This window comes from Schistocerca gregaria, chromosome 1 (assembly GCF_023897955.1).
Source record: "Schistocerca gregaria isolate iqSchGreg1 chromosome 1, iqSchGreg1.2, whole genome shotgun sequence".
In the NCBI taxonomy this organism is placed as follows: domain Eukaryota; kingdom Metazoa; phylum Arthropoda; class Insecta; order Orthoptera; family Acrididae; genus Schistocerca; species Schistocerca gregaria.
Window position 1 is genome coordinate 240,458,460 of NC_064920.1, and position 18,021 is coordinate 240,476,480.

At 47.1% G+C, this 18,021-nt stretch overlaps 1 protein-coding gene across 3 annotated transcripts in view; it reads right to left on the reverse strand.

Moving 5' to 3' along the window:
- LOC126338717 (uncharacterized) overlaps positions 1-18,021 on the reverse strand; it is a 136,531-nt gene that overhangs the window by 11,349 nt on the left and 107,161 nt on the right. For all 3 annotated transcript variants that reach the window (XM_050001576.1, XM_050001577.1, XM_050001578.1), the window contains one exon: positions 10,363-10,835. In XM_050001576.1, the coding sequence (XP_049857533.1) occupies positions 10,363-10,835 (473 nt within the window). The remainder of the gene's footprint in view (positions 1-10,362; positions 10,836-18,021) is intronic.

Below are 18,021 nucleotides of genomic sequence, written 5' to 3' on the forward strand. Positions count from 1 at the left end.
AACGTAGTAATGGGGTACTGGGGGTACAGGGACAAATAATTTAATCAAAATGGCGGCTATGTTTCCACCCCCCCCCCCCCCCCTATGGCATCACACCTCCTCAACCACATGAAAATGCAGGAAACTTTAGTGAGAAATAGGGCAATTGTGGTACCTCCACTAATCTAACATCCCGACCCACACTTATGACGTCACCCACCCCCACCCCTCCTATAACACCACCACTGGAAATTGCAGGAAATGGTCTGTCCATCTGCCAGAAAGGAAGGTTAGGATAGTATACTTTATTTGTTTTCGGTGGTAAACGGTAATTCTAAGCTTATCCTACCAAGAAGTACCGGGTGATCAAAAAGTCAGTATAAATTGGAAAACTTAATAAACCACAGAATAATGCAGATAGAGAGGTAAAAATTGACACACATACTTGGAATGACATGGGGTTTTATTAGAACAAAAAAAAAACAAAGTTCACAAAATGTCCGACAGATGGCGCTGGACAGCAAAACGTCAGTGACTGCGCATGACAATCGTGTATAAAAGGAGCTGTAATGAGAGAGAGAACCTCACCATCGTCCTGCATAACATCCTCCCCTTCCAGCGCCCCCACACACTCCAGCAGATATCCCTTGCTGCCCGCTCTGTTTTCCACTTAAACACCTACGCCACGTACTCCCACAACCAGGCCTACTTTACCTTCACCCGCCTCGACACCCTCGTTTAAGCCCCTCTCTCCACTTCCCGCCCCCTTCCCACGTCCAACCTCCTGGTGCATCAACAGTATCGTCTCCTCTACCTCAACATTCGCTCCCTCCCTGCAAACAAATACCTCTTCATGCATACCATCTCCCAGCACCAGGTTGACTCCTTCATTCTTAATGAAACCTTCCTCCAACCTCACCATGTTGTCCACACCTCCCCTTATCTCCTTCACTGCACTGACAATCCCCTTCCCCTAGCCCGAGGCGGGGTCACTATAGGCCACCTCCGGCATCTCCCTGTCCGGCCACAACCCCTCCTCAATGACCCGACCGAACACCTTCTGCTCAGCCTATTTTTTCCCTCCCTCACCATCACCTGTGCCACTATCTATATCCGCCCCGCAGCTCCTCTCCCCTTTGACTTCATTTACCATGTTGACCGTACCTTCTCCACCTATGTGATCGCCGCTGACCTCAACATCCACAGCCGTGACCCTGCCACCCTTCGGCGGTGGCCACAGTTCCTTGCCACCCTCCATGGTGACCTTGTTCCTCTCCCACAGCACACCCGTTCTGAAAATAACTCCACCCCCGATGTTATCCTCGCTTCCCCCAACCTCCTTGGTCGCATCGCCGTTGATGTTCTCGATCCTGTCGGTATTGACCATCTTCCTGTCCTTCTCACCATCTCCTCTACCCGTCCCACCACTGCAGCCACCCACCCAGCTGCCCCTCCAAACTCTGTCCATGACTACCACCATGCCAATTGGGATGCCTACCGGGAATCCATTGTCTTACAGGTTGAAAGCCATCCCCTCTCCTTTCACCACCCTGATGACATCACCCATGCCTCTTCCTTCCTTCAGAAGACCATCACTGACGCTGTGGAGGCTCATGTCCCTACCAAACTCGTTCACACTCACCGCCCTACGCTTCCTCCGCAGGCCGTCCTTCTGCGTGGATCCTGCAAGCTCTACCGCTCCTTCCTCTGCACTCGTGACCGGGATACTCTCACCCGCCACCGGCAATTACAGTGACACATCCGGAACCTCCTTACAGCTAAGAAACGCTGGGACTGGCGCCAGACATGCACACGTCTCAACTCCACCCTCCCTGTCAACTCATCCAAGCACTGGTCAGCCTTCCACCGCCTTACTGGCAGCCATCTCATCCCGCATTACCCCATCCCCCATGACGATCGACCCTTTCCTGAAAACCTCAGTAAGGCTAACCATTTTGCTTCCCACCTATCCGAGGTCTTCTCCATTCCTGATGATCCCCATTTTGATTACTCCCTCTTCCCCACCATCCTTGACTGCACTGACACCTCTGTCCCCCCCCACTCGCCCCTAGCTTCCAGTACTTGGATCAGTTGCCCCCTCCGACATCAACACTCCCATCACCGCACAAGACATCACACTTGTCCTCCATTCCAAATGCAACACCGCCATTGGTCATGATGGCGTCACCTACTGTCACCTCAAGGAATCCCCTCCATCCTTCCTGTCTGTCCTTGCTACCCTGTACAATGTCCTCCTCTCCACTGGATTTTACCCCGACCTGTGGAAGACTTCCCGTGTCCTGCTGTTCCCTAAACCTAACAAACCCCCCTCTGATACCTCTTCCTATCGTCCAATGTGCCTCACCTCCGTGTTCAGTAAGGTCTTGGAGGCCATCCTCTCTCGCTTTATTCACCGCCACCTTAACCAGCACTGCCTCCTTCCTCTTACCCAATGTGGCTTCCGGCCTTCCTTCTCCACTGACGACCAGCTCCTTAACCTTACCAATCTTCTTTCCCTCCAACTTATTTCCCGTCGCTTTTGATCTCCAGAACGCCTATGACCGTGTCTGGCATCCCGGGCTCCTCTTCAAACTTCAGACCTATGCTCTCCCCATCAACTTCGTCCATCTCGTTGCTTCCTCCCTCTCCCATCGTCCCTCCTACGTGACTATCCACAATTCCAACTCCTGTACTTTCTACCCTTCTGCCGGCGTGCCCCAAGGTTCTGTCCTTTCCCCTCTCCTCTATCTCCTGTACACTGCTGATATCCCAAACCTCCCCCTCCTGTTCACTTCTCTAGTTTGCTGATGACACCGCCTTCCTAGCCCTTTATCCTACCCTTCATCGGTCTCAATGTACCCTCCAAAAACACACCTTGACCAATTCACTGCTTGGTGCAACCAGTGGTTCCTCCGTGTTAATCCCTCCAAGACCCAGGCGATCATAATAGGCCGCACCACCCGCTCCTTCCGCCTACATGATTTCTACCTCACCATTTATGGCCGTCTTATCCACCTACTCGTCCCCTCAAATACCTTGGCCTCACACTCGACCGCCACCTCACCTGGACTCCCCATCTCCTTACCATCCAAAACAAAGCTCACAACCGCCTCCGCCTCCTGAAACTCCTGTCCGGCCGGACGTGGCGTCTGCATCCTTCCACCATCCTTCACACCTACAAATCTTTGATCCGCCCCATCCTCTGTAATGCCAGCGTCGCTTGGATTTCCGCCCCTCCCCGGTTCTATCAAGCCCTCCGAATCCTCGAATGCCATGCACTCCGCCTCGTCTTCTGCATACGCCTTCCGTCTCCCACGCGCATCCTCTATGACCTCATCCCCTTCCCCCACCTTCTCCTTTTCCTTGAAGACATCTGCACACTCTATATTGTCCGCTGCCTTGATCCCCCTCACCCCCTGGTTTCTCCCATCCTCTCAATCCCCAACCGGTTGCCGCGCCTTTACCGTTGTGTCCCACCCTCTCTCCATCTCCACACCCTCCATCTCCTTTCCCAACACAACTTCCACCGTCTACCCCTCCCAGATGATGAGCTTCGCCCTGACATCTACCCTTACTAGCAACTCTAACCCCCTTCTTCCTGCCTCCTCCTCTGGGCTCCCTTTCCTCCCCCTCCCTCCTCCTGAGCGGCTTCCCCCTCCTACTCCCCCTCCATCTCTTGTGCCTCCTGCCAGTGTCTCTGCGCTCCCTCCTGCCCTGTCTTCCCTCTTTCCCTCCCACCCCACATGTCTCCTGCCTCTTCGCGAACCCACTGATGCCCCTCCTCTCTTCATCCCGCCGCTTCCCCAGCTGCCCCTTGCTCTCCCCTTCTTTTCCATACTCTCTGACCTTTTCCATCGGCGGGTCCCACCTGGCAGTTATTATTGTTCGTCGTGTGTGCTCCAAGTGGGTTTTAAGTGTGTTGTTCCGGAGTGTTTTTACTATCACGACTTTTAACCTGTGCCTGCGCATTCACTGTCTTCTCTGTGTTTTAAAAATCGCCAATTGTGTTTTTTAACATTTTGGTGACTTTTTTTAACTGTCCCCCCATGAACGTCTCTATGTCAGTGTATATTTTACCTCCATTTTCTCCCCTTTCTCTGTTTTATGTTCCCCTTTTTTATCTCCTTATGTATGTACCATTTTATTCTTGTTTTAGTTGTAGCATCACTCGGCTGAAGAGCGGCGGATTATGCCGCTGACAGCCCTCCCCTGCCCATATGGGGCAGGGAAATGAAATCATAATAAAGAAAAAAAAAGAGAGAGAACCAGATGCGCCAGCAGTCGCGACATGTTGACGTTACTTAAAAAGGCGCTTTCAATGAAGCTGTATTATCAGAATGGCCAATGTGCTAGTTCAGCGTTACGATCCTATCGCCATAGGAAGGGGATTCGAACGGGTAAAGGTCCGTTGACAAATGCAGCTGTGGCGAGAATGATTTCGAAGTTCGAAGCCACGGGTTGTTTAGACGATAGACCCCATAGTGGCCAACCGAGCACAAGGCGTAATGCTGCTGAGACAGATCAGGAAGCAATGGAAGCTGTAGCGGGTTCGTCTATGCACGGGGAAGTCAGCGCTCGCGCAGAAGCACGTCGCACTGGCATTCCATACACTACTGTTTGGTTGTCACTGAGGTATACCCTCCGATGCTATCCGTACAAAATCCATCGGCATCATGAACTGTTACCTGGCGATTTAGTGAAGTGGAGGGCATTTGCGGTGTGGGCGTTTCATAAGATGGCGGAAGATGACGATTGGTTGAGTAACGTGTTGTGGACCTACGAAGTTCATTTCACGCTCCGAGGGTCTGTCAACGCCCACAACTACAGAATTTGGGCTACCGAAGATCCTAGAACTGTCGTGGAAACTCCATTGCACGACAAGAAAGTCACGGTATGGGTTGGATTTTCCACATCTATCGTTATAGGGCATTTTTTCTCCGAGGAAATGCGTGATTCTAGTATTGTACCGTAACTGCTACCGTGACAGGTGAGAGGTACACCGATATCTTACAGAATCGCATCATCCCCAGCCTGGCTGATAAACACCTGGTGGAAAGTACGATGTTTATGCAGGATGGCGCTCCACCCCATACTGCTAGACGCGTTACAGATGTCTTGCGCGCGTCGTTTGGTGATGATCGTGTACTCCGCTGGCACTTTCGTCATGCTTGGCCTCCCAGGTTCCCAGACCTCAGTCCGTGCGATTATTGGCTTTGGGGTTACCTCAAGTCGCAAGCGTATCGTGATCAACCGACATCGCTAGGGATGCTGAAAGACAACATCCGACGCCAATGCCTCACCATATCCGGACGTTCTTTACAGTGCTGTTCACAACATTATTCCTCGACTACAGCTATAGTTGAGATATTGAGCATTTCCTGCAAAGAACATCATCTTTGCTTTGTATTACTTTGTTATGCTAATTATTGCTATGATGATCAGATGAAGTGCCATCTGTCGGACATTTTTTTGAACTTTTGCATTTTTTTGGTTCTAATAAAACCATGTGTCATTCAAAGCATGTGTGTCAATTTGTACCTCTCTATCTACATTATTCCGTGATTTATTCAGTTTTCAAATTTATACTGACTTTTTGATCACCCGGTACATAAGACATCATCTACAGTGCGGCAACTCTTGTTGGTTTTGCAGTGAATGGCGAAATATTTTTTAAGATTTCTCAACACTGTGTACACTTTCTAGTACTGGCAATAAATACCCATTACATATTCTATCTTTGTTCAAACTGATACTGATGTCTATGAAATTTGACATTGTCAAATAGAACAACGTGATGTATTTGAAGTACATCTCTTTTATTCACAAATGTTCTTCGTTGCATTTATTGGGTTATGACACTTAACCGGTGTCGACTGTAATAAGCAAACATCTTAGCAATATTTTGTGACAAAAGTGACACGTCAAATCATCGTCTAGCATCACCACAGTCACTTAAAATCAAATGATGTGCAGTAGATGACAACTGAACGTACGACTGTCGTAAAAAAAAAAAAAAAAAAAAAAAAAACACATTGATTGCGCTGGCGACTCATTACAGTCGAAACTAGTTAAGTCTACAAAATGCGATCAAGACATTCGTGAGTCAAAGAATGATAGTGAACTGATACGTCTGTTTGATGGTGAGATGTTTTTCTGGTGGGAGGAGGGGGGGGGGGGGGCGGAAGGTGTCAGAGGGGGCGACGTCGAGGCAGCAGCCCTCTCCTGGGTTCGTCCTTTTGTCCCATACTCCTGTTCTATTACCGACTGGTAGTATTGCATAATCTATAAAAACTTATAAAAAGTAATGACAGTGGTGTAATGGAAAGATCTGAAGCTTTGACTGGCTGGGTACACCTATATAAATCTGCTTTAGAACACTGAATAGCGTAAGAATTTTACTCGCTTCATAGCAGCGAAGGCACGCTCTCTTATACGATGGATCTCATAGTGAAGCCACTTTTTCATTGGTCCATAATACGATGAGCCTCGGTGTTAAAGGGTTAGCTACACCCTAAGACAAAAAACAACAAAGACGACCCACCATGAAGGAATCATCCGAATGGAACGGAAGTCGGTAGATGTGATGCACAATTACAAACAAACAAATGATAACAATTTCAGAAAAAGTGGATGATTTGTTTGAGAGGCGGTGTTTCCACGCCTGGAATGCATCCTGGAATGCCTTTTCCGGAATGTCCTTTAGTGCTGATGTAACATGCGCCTGGTTGCTTTCAATCGTGTCCCAATTTTTTCCTCTCATGACTTTGTTTAACCGAGGAAACGAAAAAAATTCAGCGGGAGCCAGGTCAGGACTGTAGGGAGGCTGGGGAAGCAATTGGATCTTGGTCCTGGCCAGGAAGTCGTTGACAATGAAGGCGCTGTGACTTGGCGCGTTGTCGTGGTGAACTTTCCACGTGTCCTCGATGTCGCTTTGGCAGTGCGAGACCCTTCTTTTCAGCCTTTTGAGCACTTCCAAGTAGAAAGCTGAGTTCGCTGTAGTCCTGGTAGGTAGGAATTCGTGGTGGACAATGCCTCTGACATCAAAGAAGACAATGAGCATGGTTTTGATCCTATACTTGCTCATGCGTGCCTTCTTGGGATGGGACGCCGATGGGGTGTGCCACTCTAAACTCTGCTTTTTTGTCTCAGGGTCGTACTCAAAAATCCACGACGAATCATCAGTGATAACTGAGTTTAAAAAATAAGGATCATTTTCACACATTTCCAACCTTTCTCGGCACCGAAGCACTCGCAGGTGCTTGTGCTCATCGGTCAACACTTTCGGGACGAGTTGAGCACACACATTTCTCATATTCAAATCTTCGGTTACAATGCGGAAAACGGTCGTTTTTGACATGTTTAGAGTTTGTGCTATCAATTGAAGGCTCAGCCGTCTGTCAGAGTTCAAACAATCGCGCACACTGGCCATATTTTCGTCCACTTGTGCGGTTGATAGCCGTCCACTGCAAGGTTCGTCGGTGACCTCCTTTCGGCCCTCCATGAACGACTTATGCTATCGGTTCAAATGGTTCAAATGGCTCTGAGCACTATGGGACTTAACTTCTAAGGTCATCAGTCCGCTAGAAGTTAGAACCACTTAAACCTAACTAACCTAAGGACATCTCACACATCCATGCCCGAGGCTGGCCCGGCCGGCTGTGCCATCGGAAAACTTGTGATTTGTGCAAGCAATCGTTCCTAAAGGCATGGTGAAATAATGGAAACATTACGGTGGCGGACTTTCCAAGTTTAACGCCAAATTTGATAGCATACCGTTGCTCTACGGAATAATCCATTGGTCCGTGTTACATAACTCAAAACAGGGTTGACGGAAAAGCACGTCCTGACTCTCCGCCAGCTCGCAGCCGAGTGAGACAAAGAGCGTTTTGAAGCTAACATCCTCTCCACTTAGTTCAACCGGTTACAGAAAAAAAAAAAAGAGAAAATGGTCGCATTTCATATGGAACGCACTCTGTATGTAGTGGGCAAACTCGTTCATTTTTGGGAACTAGTTCACTGCTGATCGTTCTTTTTTGGGAACCGTTCATTTTTACTCGTGCACTGTTCATTTGTGCTTGGTATATGGTTCTTACGACAAACTGAAAACTAGTAGTGTAGGTGACTGAAGGATGGAGGGCACCAAGAGGAGGCACTTGCCTCCCCCCTGGAGCACAGAATTCTTACACACTTTTAGAAGTAATTTCTGTGATTCTGCAGTACCTCTCGTTTAGTCAAACGTAGCCTTGTGTGGCTGATCGCAGGGAAATAATATAGGGTGGCGGACGGAAAACCGGCCCCGAGTACAGACTGCTCGCCAATTACGGACGATGTGTTGCCCGTTACGAGCAGATACAACAAACAGACAACAATTAGGCAGGGAAGAAATAACAAGCTAATGCAAGCAACAATTGCGAAACAATCGATGACGATGTGTAAAGAGCTGGAGAAGAGAATATGAAAATCGCACGCAACGCGCATGGTCTATAGCTCATGTAGTCTTGTGAACCTGTTGGTGACTGTTTCCCAACTTAATAGACCACAAGTGTCTTGTATACAATTCTTCGTTTCGACTTCCGCTACATAGCTATGCTACGTTGTAAACAATAATCGTTTACATCCTATATATATTCACGTTGTCTCTGAGTTCGTAGGCGAAGCATAAAATAAAATGTCGTTTTCCCATACTTGCGTCACACGCTTAATAAAAATTAGGTTTTTATGTTGCATTATTAAAGTTAATGCAGCAATAATAATAATAAAAAAGTTCGCAGTAGTGAAGTTTTTGGTTTGAAAGCTCCTTCTGAACAAATGTTTTTGAGATAATAAGCAAATACGATTTTATGGCATTCTATGTCTTTTCGAATGGAGAGGCACCGCTTTTCCTACAGAGCCAAAATGACTCACAACCCATTTTTTTTCAACGAAACCAAACTAGCAGGAAATGCAAATTGGAAACAACCAAACTTAAAAATAATTAGAGCCTTCCTAAATGTAATGTTTTGTATATGAAAGGTACACGAAAATCGTTTTGTATGAATTTTCTTACACCAAAAGTTAAGCAAATTATTGAAAGTCAGATGCTAAATCAAGTCAATGAAACCAAAAAATGTATGAATAACAAAAACAACTTGCCTTGTTATAAGTATGTCTTCTACTGTTCATCGATATAAAGAAGTGATCTGATATGCCCTTTTGTTACCTGAAAATACGTATCTATTACATACAATGTAATTTTTATGTAATTTATATAACTATAAAATACTTTTTGACTACCGGCTGTGGACACTGAATAGCCAGACCCAAGTGCAAGAACAGTTTGGAACACATGTAAAATGGGCGAGCGCAGTGAAGGAAACGAACAACTGAATACTGAACTAACTAGGAGCAGTCGGCAGTGGAACTGAGACAGGTGGTCGTGCGAAGATCAACGAGTGTGGCCGAGGGAGACCGAGACTGAGACGAGCACGCGACGGAGGCTGGAACGAGAACTACCGAAGTGACCGCCGCGACCGAAGTGAACAACTGAACTATGAACCGATCGTTCCTTGTTCCCGGGAACTATAAGTAGACTGCTGCGACCGAAGTGAACTATGAACCGATCGTTCCTCATTCACGGGAACTATAAGTAGACCACCGCAACCAAAGTGTACTATGAACCAATTGTTCCTAATTCCTGGGAACTGTAAGTAGACCGCCGCGACCAAAGTGAACTATTAACCAATCGTTCCTCATTCCCAGGAGCTATAAATAGGCCACTGCGACCAAAGTGAACTACGAACCGATCGTTCCTCGTTCCCGGAAACTATATGTAGACCGCCGCGACCAAAGTGAACTATGAACCGATCGTTCCTCATTCCCAGGAACTATAAGTAGATCGCCGCGACCGAAGTGAACTATGAACAGATCGTTCCTCATTCCCGGAAACTATAAGTAGACCACCATGACCAAAGTGAACTACGAACCGATCGTTCCTCGTTCCCGGAAACTATATGTAGACCGCCGCGACCAAAGTGAACTATGAACCGATCGTTCCTCATTCCCAGGAACTATAAGTAGATCGCCGCGACCGAAGTGAACTATGAACAGATCGTTCCTCATTCCCGGAAACTATAAGTAGACCACCATGACCAAAGTGAACTACGAACCGATCGTTCCTCGTTCCCGGAAACTATAAGTAGACCGCCGCGTGCGAAGTGAACTACGAACCCATCGTTCCTTGGAATTCGCTCCTCGGTCCTTCTGTTCATCTTGGTGAACCGTTCCTTCGGACCAGTTCATTCGCGAACTACCCATCTCTAGTGTGTACTCACGATTTCCAATCCACTCGGATAATTCCTTCGTGACGAGCCTTTTCTTTTGTCTTACGCTGAGGAGCAGACGTACCTGATAGGAGGGAACGAAGACGGAGGGAAGAGCTGCAAGTCGAGCTCCGAGCTGCTGGTGTCCAGGGCGTCCTCGGGATTGTCCTCCTCGTCGTCGACGGACTCGCCGGCTCCGGACTTAGCCTTGCCCGGGATGCGCAGCGTGAGCGGCGTCACGTCGGCGTCGACCTCGCCCACGCAAGACGGGTGCACTTGGATGAGGATGTCGCCGCCCATGGAGCGCGGCTGGCGGCGCACGTGCAGCACGGGCGGCGGCGGCGGCGGCTCGGGCAGCGGCTCGGCGGGTACGCTGATGCACTCGGGCGCCTGCTCCGCCTCGGGCGGCTGCTGCCCCTTGGGGAAGCGCTTGCTGCGCGGGACCACCACCGACGTCGCCGTGACCGGCAGCAGCGCCGGAGGCGTCGCGCGCTCCTGGCCGCGCACCCAGTCCCTCAGCGAGCGCCCGATGGCGCCGGGCCACCACCCCCGCCGGAACTGCGCACCGATACCATCGCCGTATGAATCGATAAAATCAGAAACCCATACGTCGGTTACCAAAAATTCTTCAGGAGAAGCAAAACCGTGATTATCAGAAGGACCAAGAACAGCTATTGAGAAAATTCCCACATTTTCTAATAAACGTACCTATTATAGCTGTAGTTCCCAACCTGGGGGTATTGTATGTTAACCAGGGAGCCGGCCGGAGTGCCGAGCGGTTCTAGGCGCTATAGCGCCTGTTCAGTTTTTTATGTTGGTAACATCACCTAGCGTTCTGTATGAAAATCACTGGCTGTGCTGTGTGCAGTCTGTGGCTGGTTGGCATTGTTGGAATATTCGCCATTGTAGTGTTGGGCAGTTGGATGTGAACAGCGCGTAGCGTTGCGCAGTTGGAGGTGAGCCGCCAGCCGTGGTGGATGTGGGGAGAGAGATGGCGGAGTTTTGAGAAGGGATGATCTGGACGTGTGTCTGCCAGAAAGAGTAAATTTGTAATACTGGATATCATGAACTGATATTTATATTATGACTTTTGAACACTATTAAGGTAAATACATTGTTTGTTCTCTATCAAAATCTTTCATTTGCTAACTATGCCTATCAGTGCTTAGTGCCTTCAGTAGTTAGAATCTTTTATTTAGCTGGCAGTAATGGCGCATACTGTATTGCAGTAGTTTGAGTAACGAAGATTTTTGTGAGGTAAGTGATTCATGAAAGGTATAGATTATTGTTAGTCAGGGCCATTCTTTTGTAGGGATTTTTGAAATTCAGATTTTGTTGCGCTAAAAATATTGTGTGTCAGTTTAAGCACAGTCATTTATAATTTTTTTTAAGGGGACGTTTCATGTATGTTGTCCTTAGGTTAGTTAGGTTTAAGTAGTTCTAAGTCTAGGGGACTGATGACCTCAGATGTTAAGTCCCATAGTGCTCAGAGCCACTTGAACCACTTAACCGGGGACCTAGAAACGATGGAGAGGCTCCGTCCCCGCCGCAGCCGCAGTGGTCCACAACCCCACGACGACTACCGCAGTCCACTTCACCCCTCCGCCGCCCCACACCGAACCCAGGTTTATTGTGCGGTACGGCCCCCGGTGGATTCCCCAGGGAACGTCTCACACCAGACGAGTGTAACCCCTACGTTTGCGTGGTAGAGTAATGGTGTACGCGTACGTGAAGAACTTGTTTGCGCAGCAATCGCCGACATAGTGTAACTCAGGCGGAATAAGGGGAACGAGCCCGCAGTCGCCGAGGCAGATGGAAAACTGCCTAAAAACCATCCACAGACTGGCCGGTTCATCGGACCTCGACACAAATCTGCCAGGCGGATGCGTGCCGGGGACCAGGCGCTCCTTCCCGCGCGGAAAGCAGTGCGTTAGACCGCACGGCCTACCGGGCGGGCTAACCTGGGGGTAATTACCCCCTGACGTGTGAAATGAAATTTTCTGGGGGGTAAAAACTAAACGATTCGATTCTGTTTCAGTCACGTAACTAAATTACATTCAAAATATCATTACTATTATCACAATTTTGTAAGACTATAATAATAATAATTACCAATAATTACTTTTTCTCGATTATTAGCACTAATGCAGTGTGAGTTACATGTTCCACACATAGTCCACCCGTTGTACACATAAATTGTGCTTTGTTCTGTACATCGGTGATGGTAAAAATGAGGCATATACGTTACAATGCTAAAAATGTCAAGAAAACGTCTTCTCCAAGTTGTAGACAATACCTGCAGTAGTCCAGAAGTCGCTTTATTGCTCACTGCGAAACAGTTAAATGAATTAATTGGCACCACGACACAGCAGTTAACTGCATAAGGGCTGCTATAGAGCTGTGCATAGTGTTATTATTATTATTATTATTATTATTATTAGACAGAAAACATTACCAGCCTGAAGTGTTCCAATTTCTACAAGTTCAGAAGTAACGAGTGCAGCAATCAAGTGATTTACTAACAGTACTTATAGTGCACACATCTGAACTTGTTTGATTTTGAATGGGGTTGGAGTGTGCAGGTCAAGCAGCTGCCACAACATAGAGGAGTTTGTAACAAGTGTCCGCCCTCACTGTGGGTAGTTAGATTTCTTATCTGAGAACAAGTTGTGGGTAGCATTCGCGGTGCACTACGAATTCCTTCGTAATTCGTTCTAACACCCCACATTCCCACTCCCACCGACTCCCCCCCCCCCCCCCCAACCCTCCACCAAACACACGAACTAAATGCCTTTCATGTTTCACCATTTTAAAAATTAAAGTTTTCCAAGAAAATACTTTCATTCTACAGTTCAGTTATGTGCTAAAGTCGGTGATCATCTGGGGAAGGGGGGGGGGGCGGGTGAGGGTACTAGCTAATATCTGCTTGCACTCGGGGGTAATGGTCTAGGAAAGATTGGGAATCACTGTACGTAGGATCTGAAATATTAACGTCTATAACTATGCGACGTGAGGGGTTTCTGCTCAAAAGTGTGATGGCCCCTTAGTGCGATTTATTAATGCATCAATACTGTAACAAAATAGTGTGCAATATGTGCTACTTTGTACGTATAAAATGTTATACAACATGCACATATTCACAATCATCACCACATCATCCGTTTCTATGAGTGGGAGTCCAAAAACGTGTGCTTCAGGCAGGTAAGGACGAACCTTCTTGATATCTTCCACTGTCTCTTGGCTGATGGTGGTATGTCCACCGTAGACTCTTACTGTACGATAAGCAGGTGCCGTCCGCAGTGGGCGAGCGGTTCTAGGCGCTTCAGTCCGGAACGCACGACTGCTACGGTCGCAGGTTTGAATCCTGCATCTGGCATGGATGTGTGTGATGTCCTTAAGTTAGTTAGGTTTAAGTAGTTCTGAGTGCTAGGGGACTGATGACCTCAGATGTTAAGTCCCATAGCGCTCAGAGGTACTTTTGATAAGCAAGTGAAACTCTTTTCACACATTGAACTGCCGACCCATTAATTATACCTCCCACGTTTTTCGCCAGTCGATGTTGGTTGTATTGCGAGACCATAAATTTAACTTTCTTATCTGAAGGAACGTTAGTTCCTTTGGTTTCCTGAGAAACAACAATCTTTTTGTACTACCGGGGCCACGAGTCATGTATATTATTGATGTCAGTGGTTTCAACCAAAAATGTTGAAATGTGTGTGAAATCTCATGGGACTTAACTGCTAAGGTCATCAGTCCCTAAGCTTACACAGTACTTAACTTAAATTACCCTAAGGACAAACACACACACACACACACACACACACACACACACACACACACACACACACACATGCCCGAGGAAGGACTCGAACCTCCGCTGGGACAAGCAGCACATTCCATGACTGCAGCGCCCAGACCTGTCGGCTAATCCCGTGCGGCTAGTTTCAACCATTTTCACTTCAAACATATTTGAACACTTGACTGTAGAATAAGTTCTGTATGTTACTTAAGAAGGTACATACGATCAGTCATTTTATTTCACTAGTCTCTATCACAAGGTATGTATGAGTGGTCCCTGATTGAGATACAATGTGTAATTGTTTCAAATCTCCCTGTGTTCACTAACATGTGTAAGACACCGACAAGACTATGGTTTTTGCTCTGTCTCCAACATCCATCTGAGAAGACGCACAGCTGTTTCACTTTGTGTCTGATTTTCTCTTCAATATAGTCAAGAAGAACCAAGCCAACCTCATTTGATACTTTCTTCGCAATACCTTCACGGTGAAGGTAGAATCTGGCAATGTTGGTTTTGAGCCAATTAATATTATAAACATTCACTGTCAGTTGGCGTACAGAGAAGGCTTCTTGCACTGGGGTTACAGGAAGCATTACATTACGCACGAAATCAAACGTTAACCTAGCTATATCGTCATGAGGTTTTGCACGTTCTTCAACTTCTTCAAGTCTGGAATAAAACTTCTTAGACCGCCGCTTCTTTACCATCAGTTCCGCCGCAGCACCTCTTTTGGCATTGATATTGATGTTAAAAGATCTAATTTTGACGTCACGCTTCACAGGCACAAGAGGTGCCAACTTGGTGTTGTCCAAACTTCAGATCAAAGTTTTCATGGAATATCTTCGTGTGGAACCAGTAAGTGACAGACTCACATGATTCATTCTCCTGGGGTCTTAAATCTGCATTCATTGGCAGAAATGCTTGCCACATTATTTTGGCATTTAGTCTTGAGCTAAGATACTTGTATTCCAAGAAAACCAACGGGAAATCAAAGAGAATGATATTTCCACTCACTCCACAACAACAACAAGTGTAGAAACGCCTCATGTCATGGACATTAGGCGATTCTGAATAAAACATTAAAATTTACCATCTCATAACATGGAAACTATTTGTTAGACATGAGGTATTTCTATCACAACCAGTGTCGCTACCTCTTACAGATACATAATCTGTCGTTATCTCATTTTGCAAATAACGTGGACATAAGGTGTTTCTGAGTTTATCAATTCTTATGTCCCTCCTACTCGAATGACGTGGAATAGTGAGACTGCCAAAACACACTGCTGGCCATTAAACTGCAACGCCAGGAAATATAGCAAATTTCGAAAAATTGCTTATTATGTACGTACAGTACAGTACGAAAAATGAAAATGAAATCTGTGGGTGATTTTCAGCTATAGTACACAGTGCTGCCACGTCTGCCTAATCTGGCTGGGAAATGAATAAAACTGAGCGTGTAAGACAGATTCATCATTCCATGCTGCATCAACTCTACGAGTATACCAGAATTCACAATAAGCTGTTTTCTTATGTTAAAAAAACCTCTTCGGATTGTTGTTATTCTGAGTGGGTATAACATTGGTCAACATTGTCACGAAATATTTTTTTTATATGTAATGAAGCCTTAAAAATAATTAAATTTCAAGATGATCGAAAATGCTCTCTTATTGGCTGAATCTCTGGTGACGTCACAGACTAGGAGTAAGATGAAGCTAGACGTGTGTTATTCGAGTGTTACCCAAGTTACTACGTATTCGTATTTTTTCTGTAAACGGTGTAGTTATTTAGTGATGGTAACGCATTTACAACTTCTAAATAAAAATAGAGAGGGAAATGGTGAACGCTGATAGTGGAAATCTTCCGAAAGTTGATGTGTATAGACCTTTACTCCATCTATTTAGATCGGTGATACGTGGAAGGGCGGGTACTCTCTTCCGTGTTTCTTGCAACATCATTACACTCGCTCAAAACCAAGTAATTAAAGAATGTTTGGCAAGTGGGTCCGCATCTTATATCTAGATATAAACTAAGATGACCCTAACCTGTAGAAAGTACCTTTGTTCATTGTCCCTGCAGTCATGAACTACGACAGAAAGCACAATAAAACAATCTCGACAAATCTTAGTGCAGATTTCCTGGTGTACAAGACAATTAACAGGGGAAATGCAGTCAGTGGAAGATACATGGGGGGGGGGGGGGGGGGGCGTGGGGCGTGGGGCGTGATCCCATCCCCCTGCGGGGCCGCCCACATTGCCACCTGTGCTGCCCCCGCCAGTCAGCCTGCACGCTATTCGTTCGTTTCTTTCGTCAGCCGACTCGTTTAAATCGAGTTATCGAGTAGCTGCACTTTCCTATCTAGCATATTTTATACGTTTCTGTCTGGCTCATAGATAGCTTCCAAGATGTTACTCCAGGCGGGTGTAAAATGAATGTGCGCAACGGAAAATACTGAACGCGAAAGTGAAGATTTGGACCTGTCTGACTACCCCCTGAAGCAGATCTTAGGATCTCTTAATGGTGATATTATTCTCCTCCTTCTTCCTCTTTAACAAATAAATTACACTATAAATATAAATGAATGATTAAGAGAACTAGTAAATACAAAATGATAAATGCTGTTTCTGCTTATACATTTATTGTAGATTAAAGCCCCTTTATATATTATAACTGTTTATATATCAATGTGCAGTGGACATAAAGAGGTCAAATGAATTTCCTAACTAATATGATTGATCAATTGCCCAAATCTGCCCTTTTTATGGCTACGCGATCTAATATAAATAACGCAAAATGACTGACATCATCTAGGTACCAAAAACTAGAAGACACTACTTTCAAAGATGATCTACAGTGATGTGCAACCTCAGTCGAAATAAAACTTATGTGGTCACAGTGATGGTTTTCGTACACGTCTGCTACGATGGAGAAACTCCAGCCACAAATAAAAACCCTTTCAAGCACTGGGATGGCAGAAGGCGGTCCTCTGATTAGTATAATCTAATACACTCCTGGAAATGGAAAAAAGAACACATTGACACCGGTGTGTCAGACCCACCATACTTGCTCCGGACACTGCGAGAGGGCTGTACAAGCAATGATCACACGCATGGCACAGCGGACACACCAGGAACCGCGGTGTTGGCCGTCGAATGGCGCCAGCTGCGCAGAATTTGTGCACCGCCGCCGTCAGTGTCAGCCAGTTTGCCGTGGCATACGGAGCTCCATCGCAGTCTTTAACACTGGTAGCATGCCGCGACAGCGTGGACGTGAACCGTATGTGCAGTTGACGGACTTTGAGCGAGGGCGTATAGTGGGCATGCGGGAGGCCGGGTGGACGTACCGCCGAATTGCTCAACACGTGGGGCGAGGTCTCCACAGTACATCGATGTTGTCGCCAGTGGTCGGCGGAAGGTGCACGTGACCGTCGACCTGGGACCGAACCGCAGCGACGCACGAATGCACCCCAAGACCGTAGGATCCTATGCAGTGCCGTAGGGGACCGCACCGCCACTTCCCAGCAAATTAGGGACACTGTTGCTCCTGGGGTATCGGCGAGTACCTTTCGCAACCGTCTCCATGAAGCTGGGCTACGGTCCCGCACACCGTTAGGCCGTCTTCCGCTCACGCCCCAACATCGTGCAGCCCGGCTCCAGTGGTGTCGCGACAGGCGTGAATGGAGGGACGAATGGAGACGTGTCGTCTTCAGCGATGAGAGTCGCTTCTGCCTTGGTGCCAATGATGGTCGTATGCGTGCTTGGCGCCGTGCAGGTGAGCGCCACAATCAGGACTGCAAACGACCGAGGCACACAGGGCCAACACCCGGCATCATGGTGTGGGGAGCGATCTCCTACACTGGCCGTACACCTCTGGTGATCGTCGAGGGGACACTGAATAGTGCACGGTACATCCAAACCGTCATCGAACCCATCGTTCTACCATTCC